Source organism: Coloeus monedula, assembly GCF_965178545.1.
Source record: "Coloeus monedula genome assembly, chromosome: 3".
Classification (NCBI taxonomy): domain Eukaryota; kingdom Metazoa; phylum Chordata; class Aves; order Passeriformes; family Corvidae; genus Coloeus; species Coloeus monedula.
In genome coordinates, this window is record NC_138783.1 from 116,389,901 (window position 1) to 116,404,844 (window position 14,944).

A 14,944-nucleotide genomic window follows, 5' to 3' on the forward strand; every position below is an offset into this window, starting at 1 on the left:
GAGTGCAACATTGCCTGGCAATGATATCCCCCGTTATAATGACACAGGTGAATGTGATGGTGCCTGGAATGAATGTCCCCTGTTATAATGGCACAGGTGGGGTGAGTGTGATGTGCCTGGAGCACATCTCAGTGCTAAAGTGCATCAGGCAGCATGGCAGAGAGCAGAAGTGCCTGTGCCAGCTGTGTCCTTGCCAGTGGTCCCTGTCACCTACAGCCGTGGTCCATCAGCAACCCTTGACAGGGCGAGGGGCTGGGAGCTTCCAGGGGGCCCAGTTTGCAGCTGAAGGAGATAGGGTAGGGCTGGAGACCAGGCTTTGTAAGACTTGTTTTGTAAGACTTTTCAGGTAAATCTTCTGTGTGTAAAAATAAGGTGCCCATCCAGGGCACAAGGCCAAGGGCAGCGATGGATCAGGCTGTGGCGTCACTGGGGAGAATCACAGACACGGAAACAATTAGGTTGGAAAAGACCTCTGAGATCATCAAATCCAACCTTTGACCAAACATCACCTTGTCAACCAGACAAGAGCACTGAGTACCATGTCCAGCCTTTCCTTGAACACCTCCCGGGATGGTGACTCCACCCCCCTGGGAGTGCTTTCCAGTGTTTAATCACCCTTTCCGTGAAGAAATTCCTCCTGATGGCCCCAAGAGACTGAGGGGGTGTGTGTGCTCCCTGCTGCCTCTGAGATGTTCTGACAGCCTTTGTCTTCCTCCAAGAACTGGATCCTTCATTTTATGCCATTGTTGGTCAGTGAGCTGAACTGATGTGACACATGAGGAGATTTTTATGACGAGTCCATCTGCCAGGAAGCTTAAATTGTAAAAAAGGGATCTACAACTTCTCTGCACTGTATTTCCTACTAAGCACAGTAACAGTAGCAAGTAGAAATTAATGCAAAAATGACTCAAATTGGAAAGGTTCAGTTCAGCAAAGGGAAATGAATCATTCAGTTTGGGGAATTGTGAAAAACTTCTGAAAATAAATTTTAAAAGCTTTGCTTTATTAGAAAAAAATATCACCCTGGCTTGTTAAAAGAAATAGCTGTGAAACCTGCAGGCAGAGTTTTTTTGACCAGTGATAACTTTTGTTACTATTTTCTTGACTTTACAAACACCTTCTTTTTTAAAGTCTAAAAATCTCACACTCTTGTTCCACCAACTTAAATACCAGTATTCTTGAAATGCCTTCCATACAGGTGTGTCTGAATAAAGCTAGAGCAAGAAAAGGAATAAATAACATCTAATGAGCACGTTCCATCTCTGGCTGCCCAAGCAGGAAAAGTGCAGAAGGTTAAAGTGAATTTTCAGCTTGAATTAATCAAGATAACTCTTCACAGAAACGCTTTGGAAAGGATTATAGCTGCTTTGAAAACATTTACAAAGCTATCATTTGGCACTACTGAGGAGAGATTGGCTCTGTCATCTCTCTAATTGCTCTTCAGGTAGGCTTAAGCTGCTCTGAGGTTCGTTCCCATCCCCTCAGTGTAGAAAGGACAAAATCATTTGTGTTAGAAAAGACCAGCATGAGCGTTGATATTTTATTAATTATTTATTACTGCCTTTGTCGGTTCCTTCCTTTGGCTTTCCTAATGAACCATAATGGTGGATGAGTAAAACCTTGGGTTGGGATGCAGTGGGATAAGGCGTGGTGAAGTGTCTGAGTCCCCAGCCTCTGAGAACAAGGTGCATGCACAAGGTTACCCCTGTTCATGATGTTCAAAAGACCAGGTCCTAAGTTTGCCAGCCTGATTTAAATGGAAAAGCATTTGGGTCACTTTGTGAATCACCAGCCTGCACACCAGGCAGAGTCCTACCTCCCACTCCAGTTCCCTTAGACGCTTCTTTCCAATTTTTCCTTTTTCTTCTGCTGGTGAGTAGGATGATTTTCTCCCTTTTTTTTTTTTCTCCCAACCCTTCCAAACCCATTTCTGGATGGTGTGTACACTGTGAACTCCTAAGCAACCCCCCCCATTTTTTGTTCTGGGGTGTGTGAGGCTGGAACATATGTCTGCACAGCTTGCTGTGCAATCCCACGCAAGGAGCTCTGAGGGAAATGGACTTCCTGGGATTCGCTTGGTGAAACCTTCTGTCACTGCCATTGGGGCCACAAGTGTGATTTCTTTTTTTGGGGGACAAATTGTCATGATGGGAATGGTTTCAAACTGAAGGAGAGTTGGTTTGGATTGGATATTAGGAAAAAATTCTTCCCTGGGAGGGTGGGGAAGCCCTGGCACAGGGTGCCCAGAGAAGCTGGGGCTGCCCCTGGATCCCTGGCAGTGCCCAAGGCCAGGTTGGATGGAGCTTGGAGCCACCCGGGATAGTGGAAGATGTCCCTGCCCATGTCAGAGGAGTTGGAATCAGATGATCTTTAATGTCTTTTCCAACCCAACCCATTCTATTCACCTGTGACAGAAAATTAACACACCTAGAAAATTTAGACACCTTCATCTGTAAGATCACCAGGCCCTACAGTTCCATGCTGTATTTTGGCTTATTTAGCTGAGTCAAAGAAAATATGGTCAGATGGTGTGAGCACTAGAACAGCAGAGAACAGCCACTTACTGGTTAAAGCTGATTTGAGGTCGATGCTAGAAACAGGAATAAAATTCTTCATTTCTTCATGAAAATGGGCTTGAAAGGAGGTTTGACCATTACAAGGATTTTGAGAAATGGCTCCCTATCGAAGAAATAAATGTTCTTTTCTCTCATGAAGTGCAGGGGAGTTGAAACACCTAGAAAAGGCAGGAGGAAAGCTGCCCTAGGGACTGAATTAGCTGTCTCTATCTTGCTGCCTACAGCATGCTGCTCTCAGTAGCAACTCAGCCCAAGGAGATGCTAAGCCATAACTTTTCCAACTCTGCTTTTTTCCCCTTTTTCTATGCTCTTACTCCTTTTCTCTGCTGTTTGCCAAAATATTTGGTGCTCTGCAAGTCATGTTTCTCATTCAAAACAGATTTTATTAGTGTTAGCTGTAGAAGTCTAAGTGAGACACACAGACCCGTCTCTGTCTCTAACAGGTTTTTCAAAATCTTTTTAATTCATCTGTTAATGTAGCCACATTTTTTCCTTAATCAGAAGGTTAGAGGAAAAGCTCTGGAAATAACAGGGCTGGGCCATTTCCTTTTCGTGTTACCATTGTGAACATTGAGATGCATTTTCCCCCATTGTCTCCCTCCTTATTTTGACTCCAGAGGAGTCTGAAAGCCTGGGCTGGACTTGACTTCTGGTTTAGACTGCAGGAGTAGCTGAGACCAATCCCACCAGGATGCTTCCCACTGATCTGAGGAATCCTGCTTTATCTCTTTCCAAAGAAGTCAGGTAATCTTTGCCTTGATGTAAAGATTCATGAAATTATGCTGCTATGGATCTAGGCCTGGATAAATTCTCAAAAACCTTGTGACACCAATTTAACTCATCTGATTTTTTCTTATATTTCTTTTTTCCTTTTTTCCTCAGTGATTATAATTAAGCTATAGCTCTGTGCAGAACTGCTGTGGACCCTTAATGAAGAAAGTTTTGGACATAATCTTCTTCCAGACTTTTACACCCAGGAGGCCACAGGATTAAACACTTTTTTTTTTGGCACGAATATCCTTGCAGTTTTTATTTGGCCTGAGTAAATCTGCAACACTGGAATGTTGTTCTCCAGTCCTTCTCTGCCAGCACTCCTTGTGAACCACATTCCATGTTCCATTCCACCCTTTGCCAGGTGCATTTCTCCTCTCCAGCACTGAAACCGGTGACTTGTAGCTGGGAAAATGAAAATGTCATCATCCAGGGAAGGTAGATGAAGGCATTCATCACGGAGTTCAGGCAAGATGAAGTAAGAAAGTTTATCACAGAATGACAGAAGATGCAGCTTTGGTGCTGTCAGAGGGAGTGTAAATCTGAGAAGGAAATTTTTAGTGCTCTTTAATACATCAGTTCCCCTGGCAACATTTTCTTTAGCTTTAGAAATGCTTTGTCTCTGGTTCAAACAGCTTTAATTGCTGTGGTTATCCTTTGGTTTATTCTAAAGAACTTTTCAATGCGTGATAATGTGCCAAGGAAATGGAAACATTCTCTACGCTCATAATCATGATTACATTTTTCATTATTGCTTAGGGTCATGGTTTTTAGACTTCCTGAGGCTTACATGGAAAATGAGATTTTTCAAGGAGTTCAGGTAAAGTGCAAATCTATCCAGAGCTCCTTTAAAACTGGTGCTCAACACCTCTCTCTGGCAAGCACAGTAAGTCCAGCTCTGGACACATCAGATGAACAAATGGGCAGCTTTGTCAGAGGTATGCACACACAAACACTGTGTCCAGGGCTCCAAATCCCACAGGACTTCCCAGGAAACTTACTGTGGGGCTATGGAATGAAACCCCTTTTCACACAGAATCACACAGAATTGTTAGGGTTGGAAGGGATTTCTGAAGATCATCTTGTCCAACATCCCCAAGCTTTTCTTTTTTTCCTGATGATTTTGCAAGGGCTGACAGTTATGAGAAACATTCATACTCACACCTCTGAAAATAGAATATTAATGAATATTCCCCAAGTGACCCACAGGCACGATCCAGAGTGGCACTGTCATGATGAGAGAGCAGATTGGCACCAGAAGAGTAGGTGTGATATTGGAAGAGCTGCTTCCCCTTTGCATTTTCATGAAGTACATCCTTGTGACTGACATCTTCCTGCTCCCTTTGGGCATTCAGTTAAGATCACCAAGTAGAAATGCCAAGGGTTTTTTGGTTTTTTTTTGAAATCAGTGTCTCCTCTGCACTGTGTTTGTGATACCAGGTCTGTGACTGAAAGCTGCTCTTTTTCAGTAAGACACGGTAAGGCTCTGGCAGAGATGGTTTCAGACATTCAATTTCTCTTTGTGTAGCAGAATCACTGCTGTATTTTGGCTTTCTCCTGTAGAGGAGCAGTGAATTTTATTTTGATATTCAGGCTGAGAGAGTTGGGGCTGTTCAGACCAGAGAAGAGAAATCTCCAGGGAGACCTTATTGCACCTTTTCATTATCTGAAGGGGCTACAAGAGAGCTGGAGAGGGATTTTTTACAAGGCCTTGTAGTGATAGGACAAGAGGTAATGGCTTTAAACTGAAGGAGGGTCAGTTTAGACTAGATATGAGAGAGAAGTTTTTTACAATGAGCGTGAGGAAAACCACAACAGGCTGCCCAGAGAGGTGGTAGATGCCCCATCCCTGGAAAAATTCAAGGCCAGGCTGGACAGGGTTCTGATTGAGTTGAAAATGTCACTGCCCATGGCAGAGGGGCTTGGATTGGGCAACTTTTAAAGGGTTCTTTCAACCCAGCCACCCTGATTCCATGATTCTATTCGGTCATTTCCTTTGCAACACTTGTACACAAAATGAGATCTCCTAAAAGCTGAGGGAACTGGTGAGCACTAAAAGATCTCAAGAATACAGTAAAGATTGACATATTTAAAGGATAAAGTTTCCAGTCCCTTCCTCTTTGCTCAGCAAAGTTGCTGACAGTAGCATCACTCAGTTTCCAGCAGGAAACCTCCTGCCAGAGTCACACCCACAGGGCTTGGCCTCAGGATAAGGGGCTGACATCCCCAAAATGGGCTGAGGTACACCACAGTTGCTCACCCTGAGCTGCTCCACTCCCTCCTCACCCTGTCAGGACCCAGCAGCATCACTCCCACACCAGGTCCTGCTCCCGCTCACGGCTCAGCTCTCTCTGCTCTTTAATTCCCCCACTGACCTTTTAGGAGCAGCAACACGTGTAAAAGCTGCAGGTCCCTTTGTGTACTCGAGTCAAACATTTACTTACAACTGCTGTTTCAGCAGTAATAATTAAATTAAACATGAAGGGATTAGAGCTGCCTGGAAGATCCACGAGCTGGAGGTGTAAATCACACCACATCACTAATTTATGACATTCTGCGCCTCCAGCTGTGCACGGGGGCTTGTGGAGTGTAATTGTAAATGTAACTGTGACTCCTGAGGAGCAGCAAGATGATCACAGGCCTGTGTCCCTGCACCCAAAGGCTTAAATTAAACGAGGTCGGGTTAGGGCTGTAGCTGAACACAAGGAATGTTGTGTACACAGTTCACTTGGAGAGACTCTAAGAAGGGGCTTGGATTTATTTTTTTTTCCCTGCAAAAATAACGCATTTTTGAGCATGTGAAACATTATTTCTCAGCCATTGAAATTGTCCAATTACATTTTGCAGTGAAAACGTACTTAAGTGAACTCTTTAGAAGAACAGTCTCAAATCCACTGCATTACCAGGCTTTGAAAAAAGTCTCTGTTTGCTCAGCCAGAACATGTGCAAATTCAAGTCTGCTTTTTTCAGGCTCAATCTCCTATGTGCTGCATATGTCTAAGTCCTGTGAAAATATTTGTAGATATTTCAGGGAATATATTTCTGTCATGAACTAATGAATTTAAGTCCAGCTGCAAAAAAAAAAAAAAACCCAAGCAAAATACATCAGAAATGTAAGCAAGAGAAAATAAAAGATAAAGGCAGTAAGGGAGAACTTCTCTCTTTATGGTTTTTGGTTCATAAGTGCTTGTGTTTGGAAAACAGTCTGACAGTCTTCAGTTATTCCACATTTCTCTTTTAAGTGATAAGAGAATAGCCCTGTACTTCCAGGCCCCAGAAGGACCACGATAGCCATCCCCAGGCACACAGTGGGGCAGAAATAATTTCAGGTTGGTTCTTGTTCTTCCCAAAAGTATCAGCTGTGGTTAAATTTATCTTTTTGTTTCAATTCCCTCGCTGTTTACTAAGTCATTTTTGGGAAAGGGAGAAAATTCAACAGTTTCAGATTTAACAAGGCCAAGTCCTGGGTCCTGCCCTTGGGTCACAACAACCCCATGGAGCTCCAGGCTGGGCAGAGGGGCTGGAAAGCTGGGAAAGGCCCTGGGGGTGCTGGTGCCAGCGGCTGGACACGAGCCCAGGGGTGCCCAGGTGGGCAAGGAGGCCACTGGCCCCTGGGCTGGGTCAGGAATTGTGTGTCCAGCAGGAGCAGGGCAGGGATTGTCCCTCTGTGCTGGGCACTGAGAGGCCCCTCGAGGGCTGTGCCCAGTTCTGGCTCCTGCAGGAGAGCCCTGGAGGGGCTGGAGCGTGTCCAGGGCAGGGAAGGGAGCTGGGAAGGGGCTGGAGCCCCAGGAGCGGCTGAGGGAGCTGGGAAAGGGGCTCAGGCTGGAGCAAAGGAGGCTCAGGGGGGACCTTGTGGCTCTGCACAAGTCCCTGACAGGAGGGGGCAGCCGGGGGGGTCGGGCTCTGCTGCCAGGGAACAAATGATAGGATGAAATGGTGTCAGGTTGAGCCAGGGGGAAGTTTAGATTGGATATTAAGGAAAATTTCTTCCCTGAAAGGTGCTCAAGCCCTGGCACAGCTGGGCTGGGCTGGAGTCCCCATCCCTGGGGGGATTTAAAAGCTCTGTGGATGTGGCATTTGGGGACAGGGGTTAGTGCTGGACTCAGCAGTGCTGGGTTAAAGGTTGGACTCGATGCCTTTAAATGTCATTTCCAACCTAAGCAATTCTACATTTCTACTGATTTTAACTGGAAAAGGAACCAGCCCTCTAACTTGACGACACCCCAAAATGTTGATACATCCACAACTGGGAAGACAAGTGAATACACGCAACAGTGTGGTAGCAAAATTCTTTATTAAAATATCAAACATGGAACTGTTGGCTCAACACTCTCATGTTCTTTGCAAACAATACAAACATTGGCACATGTTTGACATTGACATTGCATTGTCACCTGCACAGATCCGGGAGGAGCAGCATTCCTGTCACATCCTGCACACACCAGGAGCCTTCGTGTCCCCTTGCACTTCCATGTAAGGCAAAACTTTCACTGCAAAAATCCACCCTGTATTTTCAGAAGTGCCTGGGAGCATTGTACCTCCACAGTGAGGCTGAGTCAGAGGAGCTGTGAGACCAAATCCTTGAAAATCCTAATTTAAACTGAGAATGTGTTAGTTGATTAATTAGGGTTGTGGGGGAAAAAAAAATTGTAAAAATTTTTCTGCATCCAAAAACTGATCTTGGAAGAAATAGAGTGTGTGGAAATGCAACCAATGCTAAAACACTGTCAGTTCTGCTGATTTCTGTACTCCTCCCTACTTAGAAGCAGTGGAGTAACTTTCAGATGACCTTTTCAAAGCTATTCATTAAAAAAAAAAAAAATTTAATGATCTTCTAACCCAGAATGCATAAAAACACTGGGGTAGTGCTCTACTTCTGCACACAAACTGCCCCCAAACTGCCCCCAAACTGCCTGAATTCTTTTATCAGCCAATACAAAACTTAAAAAACCCCTATAATGTACACTGCAGTATTGTGTTTACAGTTCTAGTTATATTTCTGATCATTTTGTGATGGTTTTTCATTGGAAAATACATATAATTTTGCAAAAGGCCACGAATGCTGTTTTGATTGTTTTAAAATTCATGATCTGAGGCCTCAGCTGCAAAAGCTAATTTAATTTAGCTGATACATATAAACTCACTAGCACAGTGGTTTTGTTTAAACAAATGGATTTGCCTTACATGCAATCATCTGCTTTTTCTTAAATCACATTTTCCAGCAGGGTAGCTTATTATTATTCAATTAGTATATTCTTATTCAAAGCAGCCTAGGGAGCAGGGAGGAATTTAGTCTGGAGAAAAGGAGGTTCAGGGGGGACTTCATTGCTCTCCACAACTCCCTGACAAGAGGTTGTGACAAGGTGAGGGTTGGTCTTTTCTCCCAAGTAAAAAAAGCAACAGGACAAGAGGAAATGGCTCCAAATTGCACCAGGGGAGGTTTAGATTGGACATAGGAAAAAGTTCTTCACAGAAAGGGTGGCCAAGCACAGGAACAGGCTGCCCAAGGAAGTGGTGGAATGACTCTCCCTGGAAGTCTTCACAAAATGTGTAGATGTGGTGCTTAGGGGCATGGTTTTGGGGTTAATGGTTGGGCTCAGTGAACTTGGAGGTCTTTTCCAAATTAAACAGTTCTGTGATTCTGTGAATTACAAAATTATTTTCTGATTTGCACAAAGAAAATAATTACATTGAGGAAAATTCTGTGCAGCAACTAAAAGCATTCACTTGGGAAGCCACTTTACAAGGAGGAGAGGAACAGGCTCCCAGGATCCCTGACATTTCAACCTGGACTCATCTGCTCCTCAGCTGAGCTTCAGCAGTAACAAATTAAATGCTCATGGACAGCCAGGCCATTAGAGACTGATGTGGGGACCAAACATTCTGAAGGCAGCAACAGAGACATCTTGTACAGGTCACTTGAAATTACAAATGCATCTCCCTGGAAACAGGATCAGGATGGTTTCTCAGACCATGCCCGAGGACTTACTCCCAACAGCACATGAGCGATGGATTTCATAGAACCACAGAATGGTTGGGTTTGGGTTGGAAGGGACCTTAAAGATCATCCATTTCCACCTCCCTGCCACCTCCTACTAAGATTTAGCCCCAAAAATACAGTGGTTGAGTCTGCTGACTGAGAGCAGCACCATCTTCCCAGTTAGCAGCTGGATTCAAGTAACTGGGAGCACTCCTGAACTCCAATAAAAGCCACAGCCAAGAGGTTGAGCTGGACTTGGTCCTCAAGAGTGACTCTTTTTATGCTGATGCAAAGCCACAGACTGCTGACACCAGGCACAGAGGTGGAAGTGAGACCTTCAATTGCCTGCAGGATTATTTCATTATTGTTTTATTATTATTTATGACTATATTATTACCTCTGAGAAAAAGAGGAGAACATTGGGCTGATGATGCTGTCCCAGCTCACAGACCTCAACCCCTCAAGACAGGGAGCTAGGAATGACCAGGAAACATTCCCTTCTGCTCACCCTTTTTCCATAAATTAAAGGAATAACCAGTCTGCACCTTGGGCACAAGAGCAATGAATGGCAAAAGATATTTCTGCCTAGTACATGGAAAGAATAGTGATTAAAAATATGTTGCTTGGCTTTATCAGTCTGACCCATCACACTTTTTGAAGGCAGCAAAAGTATTCAGAAAATAGCTGAACTTTAAGTAAAATTGAGCTGCTTAAATATTTTAATTATTTAAATAAAAGATTAAAAGTTTACTGAAGAATCTTAAAATGAAGAAGGCTATTCTTCTGACAAACAAATAAACATTGCTTCTTCCGTCATCAGTGGTCAAAAGTAAGTGCATGATCTCAGGTTACTCTACACCAGAAGAAAATAAATAATATGTTATGACCATTATTAAACACTTCTCGGGATTTTCCTGCTGAAAATATTTATCCTGCTCTTCAGACACAGGCAAGTAAAAAGAGATACTTGGGAAATCCTCACCAAGAAGGATTTGAAAAGAAAGAAAGAAGAATCCTTCTTTTCAATGAAAAGAAAAGAAACAATAAAAAATAAATAACACCAAAATAATAAAATCTATTTTCCTGTCTTTCTTCCATGCTTTTACCATGCCGGGTGTTGGGTCCCCTCAGCTCCCCTCAGGAGCAGCTCCACTTTCACTGCTTTTTGGAAAGAAACAGTTCACACAGACATTACAGGCATTCTGTGCTGCTAACACTGACCTTGCCTGTGCCTGCAGGAAAATCAAACAGGGCCATTGCATAAGGGAGGATTTCTGAACTCCCTTCTCCCTCCTCAGAGCCCTGAAGTATTTTTCACAGCATCTGTTGTAAAGACCCTGTTCCTTATCTCTGACACTTATAATCAGAGATTTCATGAGGCTTTGCTTGGGAATGAAGTAAGAGATAGGGCTCCTGGCCTGAATGATTACTTGAGCACATTTCCCCACTAGGTCTTGTTCTTTAAAGAGAAATATCCTCCTGTCTTCTCCCTCACACACCCAGTTTCTCATTGGAAAAAAATGTCTAAATCACTGTTAGTGACTCTAGTTTAGCCTTGGCAAACCATTCACAGTAGCTCTCAGGCAATCAAAGTGAGACACAAATATAAAAGATGTCTCCAGGGTCTATTTTAATAGGAAGAGTAGGGCACCCTCCACTGGCTCCACCATGGATTATTTCCACCAGGAAGCACACACACCAGGAAGCAGCTGCATCAGCTTTTACACATCCACCAGGTGACCTGCAGTGCCCAAGGTTGTCCCAAGAGCATTGCATGGGCAAATTCTACCATCTCTGCAAAAAAAAATTGGTGTAGACTGAAGGAGGGATCTGTGCCAGGCTGCAGCTCACCCCACACAGAGCTGGCTGCAAGGGCAGGGCTGCAGCTTCCTCTGCCAGGAGGGAGCATCCTGACAGCTACAAATACCATTCCTTACATGCCTGCACAGATGGGTGCAGCAATTCATCAAGGGTGACCAGGAAGATGGTGCAGATTTTATTCTCTGAACAGAAGTGCTTTGACTGTTTGTTTGGTACTGCAGAAATGTTCCCAGGCCTCTGGCAGCAAGATTTGGAGGGCAGGTTAGCAGGCCTGAATGTTTCAGAAAACAAAAATTAATCATAATTATAACTTGGGTAGAGCAGGGATGCACGGAGGTGGGAGTGAAGGGGAGAGAAAGAGGTTTGCACATTCTTGGACAGAAATAGGGAATTTTTTCACAGAAAGAGTGGTTAAGCACTGGAAGGGGCTGCCCTGGGAGGTGTTCAAGGAATGACTGGATGTGGCACTCAGGGCTCTGGCTTAGTTGACAAGGTGGTGTGAGGTCAAAGGTTTGACTCAATGATCTTGGAGGTCTTCTCCAACCTTAGCCATTCTCTGATTCTGTGATTAAAATGACCATTTAAAAAGTCTTTAACGAGATGGAGCTGGAGTTAATTGGGAGTTTGCTGGAGTTGGGAGCAGCCCTGTAAAAGCAGAGAATTTCAGTTTGTTAAGTGGAGCAGGGTAGGTGCTAGAGCACTCCTCCTTGATTTCCTGCCACCAGGCGAGTCCAGTAGCTCAGCTGCTCGGATGGTTTTATTTCATGGCACGTCACAATTTTCTTAAAGCGAGGGACAGAGAACCTGATCCTCTCTGGGAAAAACGTCTGCTCCGAGTGAAGCTCCTCCAGCCGAATTTTTAATTTGGCAAGGCACAGCCCTATGAACACATCCTCCAGTTTAATGAATGGAACGCTCTCAGAAATGTTGTAGATCTGACTGGCTACGTCGCTGGATAAAACATATCCAGTCCCAGAACAAAAGGGTGGGTAGGTCGTTCCTGGATACTCCTCCCTACTCACATACCACTTACTCCCTCTTGTCCTTATGGGGTACTCGTGCAGTTTTAAAAAGCCTGTGAAGAGCCCAGCAGTCTTCTTTTTCCTCAGAAGCAGCTCAGTGAGGTAAAAAACGTTGACAAACACGTCTGTGTCGGTTTTCATCACGAAGCCGGACTGGGAACAAAACCGGTGAATCCACTCCATTCCCATCATGGTCTTCAGGGTCAGGTTGTAATAGGTGTCTGTAAAGTTCTTCTGGATGATGTCTCTGTACCTCTGGCTCTCTTCAGCGATGCCAGCCTGCTGGCTGGGATCCACAGGGCTTCCCAGGAGGAAAAACGTCACCAGGCTCTTCCCAGCCACCGTCCTCTCCTTGCCCCAGGTGTGCCGGATGGCCATCCTGGCATCCACCTGCTGGAAGGAGGACGCCACGAGCAGGACAAGGAAAGGAGGGCTCTTGTGGCAGTCGACATCCGGGAGCAGAGAGAAGTTCCCTTCGAGCCTCCTGAAAGTCTCTGTGGGGAATATGTAACCCTGGCTGTTCTCACAGAACACGCAGAACTCGGGCCAGCTGTACAAAACCCAGAAGCTGGCACTGCTGAGCCCGACCAGGCAGACAAACAGCCTGAACTTTCTGAAATCCATCTGAAAGGAACAAGAAGGAACAGCACATCCATAAAAAAAATCCCTGCTTTCTCTCAGTGCTGTGCTCCCAACTCCCTGCACAGGGATTTAAAGCCAGGTCAGCTCTAACTGGAAGCTGCCTGTTTGAGGGCACTCACCCACGTGCATTTCTCCTCCTGCCACCCCCACGAGATGTTCTGCTGGCAGGTTCACACTTGGGCTTAACTTGAATCTGCCCTCCAAGCCACTTTGTCCTCAGACATCACACAAGCGTGTCCACTGACACCACATTACCCAGGCTGATGCTTCAAACCTGCTCCCCATTTTCAGCACCCTACAAACCAAGTTTAGACCCACCAGGGCCAGAGAAGGAGCAGATTATGTGCCCATATCACAGGGCAGAGAATAACAATGATGGGGGTTTGGGGTTTTTTTTTTAAATACCATGTTTCTCCATTTGTGCCTGTGTCCCAGAGCCAGCAGGTGTCCAACAGGCACACCCAGCCAGGTTCCTCTCATCTTCATCACCTTTGTGTCCTGTGGGGCTCTTGCACCAACCCAGAAACTGCTCCTGATCCTTTTGCTGCAGGGGCCATGCGTCACATTTTTGAAGTTGGGTCAGCTGCTCTGAAGACAAGAAAAAAACCAAAACAGCAGTGGGTCACATTATTTGGATGTTTCAGCTTGTGCAGAGTTTGAGTGCTGAGTTTGACTCACTAGGACATGCTGAGGTAAGAAGGGGGTTATCCTATTCCCCTCTCCTCTTTAAGTGAGAGAGATCTGAACAACAACAACAATGTTCACTCATTTAACCTTGTAGCAGATTAATGAGCTGCACATCTGCCTATAAATCTAATAGAAATTTTGAGTGAAAGAAAAATTATCAAAGCAAGCCCAAAAACCTTACAGTGCCAAAATGTTACACATCTCCATTAATTAACCTGGTGAGAGGAGTTTAAGGCTCGGGTTGCTCATTCCAGTAAGCCACAGACCCACCAACTACTATTTTAGAGCACTAGGATGAGGCAATTTTTATCAGGGAGGAAAATGCATCTCCTTCCATTTTCCCCCTTCTTAACAAAGAGTTGTATCTGGCTCCCCAGCTAAAAACACAGCAAACCAAGTTATCCATGCCCAAAGCTGCAGCATTCTTGGGAATTTGATCTTTGCCTTCTGACCAGGAATGTTCTGTGTAGACTCCCCCAAGTCAGATTAGTGCCTTCCTTTTGCTCAAATTCCCCTTTCCAGGCGATCAAAGGTTTTACATTGCAGGATTTAAGTTCATTTGAATGTCCAGCCAGGTGTTCCTGGAACCAAATCCAGTTCATTTTACCCATAAGAATGTTCCCATTAACTTCAGTGATTCTTAAAAGCATGGAACAAGTAGAACTGGAGTCTTGGTTTACTGGCATTCCCCCCACAGTGAAATGCTTTTTTGCAATGATTCACTGATGAATTTTGAAAATATTTCAGAAGTTCACATTTCTTCTGGCACTTATATTTAAATTAACTTTATCCTTAAATAGATAAGAATGTTTTCTTGTATGTACAGTTCTGAGTAGTCCTGTAATTAACTTTAAAACCGCTTTAGTTAAATGCATACGTAAAATTGTGTGAGATTATACATTCACACATATATATATATATATGTATATACAACAGGTTATACAAAAATCTGCTCTACATCTGTTTTAACATTCTTCAGTGGCCTGGGAGGAAGCACATGAATATCCTGAATTGTCTTTTCAGGACAGGAGGGTGTTTTGAAGTTGACAGTGGAGATGTACAAGAGGTTTATTCCTGTCACCAGGAACAATATCTGCCTGATATTTCTCTGTCACAGAAATTCCAGAATACATACAAACAAAACACTGAATTAATTAAAAAACTGAGACCAATTTTGTATTAAACCCATGAAAACCTTTTCACAAATATCCAAGTGCAAGATGCCCTAACACACAACAACCATTTTACAAGATTCCAGTAGAATCAGACTGATATAACATGACCATTGTTTACTTTTCTTTCCAGCACTGGTAACAGATCTAAAAAAACTTTGAAAGGTCCTTGTTTTGGACAGCTGGGAGAGCAGCCTCCCACCTTTACCATTCTGCCTTTCCAGAGCCACACTGTCTTCCTGATTCAGCCGATGCGTGAAGGAGCACAGCTCG

General features: G+C 44.3%; 1 protein-coding gene across 1 annotated transcript; it reads right to left on the reverse strand.

Annotated features, from left to right (window-relative positions):
* Positions 1-11,840: 11,840 nt before the first annotated feature.
* B3GALT5 (beta-1,3-galactosyltransferase 5) lies at positions 11,841-13,298 on the reverse strand (the record flags this gene model as incomplete). The annotated part of the gene is made up of 2 exons (XM_082277369.1): positions 11,841-12,794; positions 13,218-13,298. The coding sequence occupies 2 exons, from the start codon at positions 13,296-13,298 to the stop codon at positions 11,841-11,843; spliced, it is 1,035 nt and encodes a 344-aa protein (XP_082133495.1).
* Between the last annotated feature and the right edge of the window lie 1,646 nt (positions 13,299-14,944).